The 3,818-nt window shown below is 34.7% G+C and overlaps 1 protein-coding gene across 5 annotated transcripts in view; it reads left to right on the top strand.

Moving 5' to 3' along the window:
• The window catches only part of LOC107620310 (MAG2-interacting protein 2-like), a 9,236-nt gene extending 5,639 nt beyond the window's left edge, over positions 1 to 3,597 (top strand). For 2 of the 5 annotated variants that reach the window (XM_021114811.1, XM_021114810.1), the window contains exons 4-7: positions 443 to 1,115; positions 1,913 to 2,001; positions 2,228 to 2,587; positions 2,764 to 3,577. In XM_021114811.1, the coding sequence (XP_020970470.1) occupies positions 548 to 1,115; positions 1,913 to 2,001; positions 2,228 to 2,587; positions 2,764 to 3,165 (1,419 nt within the window). In that variant the 5' untranslated portion in view covers positions 443 to 547 and the 3' untranslated portion in view covers positions 3,166 to 3,577. Of the gene's footprint in view, positions 1 to 26; positions 1,116 to 1,912; positions 2,002 to 2,227; positions 2,588 to 2,763 lie in introns of those variants that run through there. The other 3 variants (XM_021114812.1, XM_021114808.1, XM_021114809.1) reach the window with 3 other exon arrangements.

Raw genomic sequence — 3,818 nt, forward strand, 5'->3', positions numbered from 1 at the left:
AAAAAAAAAAACATATTTGAGCACAAGCATTATGTAATTACTGATCACCACAATCACAAACAATAGGATGTTTAAGTTTTGTGATTGTTCAATAATTCTGATGGTTTCCACTGACCCAAAGTTCATTGACACAGTTTTCTGCAGGTTTTCTGTGCAGGAATATGGCAAGTTTCGTGTTATGCCTATTAGCGAAGCTGCTGTAGCACTGGCTGAAAGCGGAAAAATTGGTGCCTTAAATTTGCTGTTTAAGCGTCATCCATATTCTTTATCTCCATTTATGTTGGAAATTTTATCTGCCATCCCAGAAACAGTTCCTGCCGAAACATATGTGCAGCTTCTTCCTGGGAGATCTCCTCCTGCTGGTGTTGCAGTGAGGAAAGATGATTGGGTTGAATGTGAGAAGATGGTTTGTTTCATTAACACATCAGTTGAAAGCCATGACATTCAAATCCAAGTCAAAACTGAACCACTTGTTAAACATTTTCTTGGAACTTTTTGGCCATCCATTGATGAGCTCACCAATTGGTATAAAACAAGAGCTAGATTCATGGATGATTTCAGTGGGCAGCTGGATAATTGTTTAAGCTTTCTTGAGTTTGCTCTTCACAAAGGTTTATCTGAGTTGCAGCAATTCCATCAGGATGTCCTATACTTGTATCAAATTATTTATTCTGATGACAGTGATGGCGAAACAAGCTCCAATATGAGTCTTGCCAAGTGGGGAGAGTTGTCGGACTATGATAAATTTAAATTTATGCTTAAGGGAGTCAAAGAGGAGAATGTAAATGAAAGACTACGCAATAGAGCTATTCCTTTTATGCATGGAAAGCTTCACATGGTATCTCTAAGCGGAGATATTAGTCTTCTTGATTCTGCAAATCAAAATATAGAGAAATCATTTCTGGTGAGATGGTTGACAGAAACTGCTTTGGTGAATAAATTGAACATATGCTTGGTGGTTATTGAGGAAGGGTGCAGAAACTTCCAAAGTAATGCCTATTTCAAAAGTGATGTTGAAGCTATTGACTGTGCTTTGCAATGCATATATTTGTCCACAGTTACAGATAGGTGGAGTACAATGGCATCCATTCTATCTAAATTACCTCCGCTACATGGTGAGTTTGGTTCTAATATCATAATGGTAATTAGCTCTATAATTTTGCTCATTTATACTCAATATTTCTTAGGGTTTCACTAGAATAATTAAATAAAAATATCAAAGGGGCAAACATATACTTGGGGTTGCTGGTGATATATTTACAGTTTGACACAACTACCAGACTGTAGTTAATTAACTCTATTCGGTTAATCAATTTTCCCCTTCGTAAATGTTGTTAACCACTTTTTTTTTGTTACTATATTTGTTCATTTTTCTGCTAGTACATCTATCACACCTGCTTGCCATCATTTAACACCTTCGTTTGAGTCCATGATTTGGCTGTTGTTAAGAGCTATCTAATGGCTTCTTGGGAAATCTAAAGACTTATATTCCGACAATTATCTTGAAATCAAAATTTCACTATTTTTCAAATTTTGATAAAACATTATTTACATGGTTTTGCTTAATTGATTGCCTTCCATGGTCCTATGCCATGTATCTTCTATCAACCAGTGAGTACCGACTGACACATGTGCATCCAATATCTTTCAGTGTCAACAAAATTTGTCCTCCTATAAACCATTATGTACCATGGCCTCCTTTTAGTTTATATTTGATTGTGATATCATTGTGTTCTTAAGCTGGGTACTTATCCTTTGGATCCCAAAACTTACCAAGTTCCAAGACATTTCTATTCATATCTTATATCTATATGTGCCTGTGCTAGTATGTGCCATTGAGTGAATTCTTGCAGATATGATTTGGTATCTAATATTAATCATTGGTTACATTAAAATATGTATTCTTGCGCAGGTACTACAATTCAAATAGTGAACCTTGAGAGAAGACTTAGACTTGCTGAAGGTCATATTGAAGCTGGGAGACTCTTGGCATTCTACCAGGTTGGTAGTTTCTCCTTTCTCGCTATGTAACTCCAAACTGGCATACTTTATGGTTATTTGTATGTCAATGGAAATGTGTATGTCAACATGGTCCGGATTACGAAATTGTTGCTTGGTACTGTTTTTGCCACTTAACTATTTGGCAACATGGTTATAAAGTTCAATATATTGTTTTAGCCATATGTTATGTACTTATTTTATTGTGTTGTCTTTTGTATCGATACAGGTCCCAAAGCCATTAAACTTTTTTGTGGAGGCTGAATCAGATGAGAAGGGTGTCAAACAGATCATTCGCCTTATTTTATCTAAATTTATTCGCCGTCAACCTAGCCGATCTGATAGTGAATGGGCCACTATGTGGCGTGATATGCAATACTTGAGGGAAAAAGCATTTCCTTTCCTGGACCTGGAGTATATTTTGGTTGAATTTTGCAGAGGGCTGCTCAAAGCTGGGAAGTTCTCTCTTGCAAGAAATTACTTGAAGGGTACGAGTTCAGTTTCTTTGGCATCGGAGAAGGCAGAAAGCCTTGTCATTCAAGCAGCTAGGGATTACTTTTTCTCAGCTTCAAGTCTTTCTTGTTCAGAAGTAAGATTTTCTGTTACAACATAGTAATTCTAACATCTAATGTCTAAGACTTGTTCCCAATGCAAAGCATGCTATTGAAGCCATAAATGGGATAATAGATGGAACTGTGCATTTTTTTTTGTTACATGATCTCAACTGCATGAATTGGTTAATTACGGTGCTGTAAATTGTTCCAGATCTGGAATGCTAGAGAATGCCTTAACCTATATCCAAATAGTGCAAATGTCAAGGCAGAGGCAGATATTATTGATGCACTTACAGTTAAGCTTCCCAACCTTGGGGTGAACATTCTGCCCATGCAGTTCAGGCAAATAAAGGATCCTATGGAGATTGTGAAAATGGCAATCACAAGTCCAACTGGAGCATATTTTCATGTTGATGAACTTATTGAAGTTGCTAGACTTCTTGGCCTGAGGTCTGCAAATGAAATAGCAGCTGTTGAGGAAGCTATTGCTAGAGAAGCTGCAGTTTCAGGTGATTTGCAATATATATATTATTTTTTTTTGCTTTCCACATGTCATTCATATCCATATATAATTAGAGCGTATTTCATCTTTTTTGTATACATATACACTTAATATATGATCGTTTTCTGAACTTGAGTCATTTTCTATCTAAGATTTTTTTTATATGATAGAACAAGAAACAAAAATGCTGGAACAAATTCTCGGGATGAAACTCACACAAGAGACCAAGAAATTAAGGCAGGCTTGTTTTAAAGTTAATTACAAAAGGAGGAAACTTTTGGCCTCCAAATCTTATTCATCATCACTTAGCTAAGTTAAGCTACTTGTCTTGTATATTCATATTCTAAGTAGTAAAAACAGCACCTATTAGATGATTTAAATACATTATTAGATATTAACATACTTTAGTGAACTGGATGGTAGATTTGACTAATTAGTGTTTATTGCAAATTTGCAATGCTTGTATTTTGGTAAGTTTAGTAAGACAAGGTTTTGTATAGGAGTTATTACTTTTGATTTTCAATAATAAAAAATTATATATTATATTAATATTTTGTTTATGAGTTATATAATATTTCATTTATGGATTATGATTTTTTGCTATTGTGAAATTTTAATCACAAAATTATTTATTTAACGCGATAAAAATAACAGTAAAAATTATTTTTTTAAACGATAAAAAATGTCACTGTCAGGGTAAAATGGCGATTCATGTCAGGGTAAAAATGGCAGTTCAAAAATGTCGTTTTAACCAATCAAAACGT

This window comes from Arachis ipaensis, chromosome B10, assembly GCF_000816755.2.
Source record: "Arachis ipaensis cultivar K30076 chromosome B10, Araip1.1, whole genome shotgun sequence".
Taxonomy (NCBI): Eukaryota; Viridiplantae; Streptophyta; class Magnoliopsida; order Fabales; family Fabaceae; genus Arachis; species Arachis ipaensis.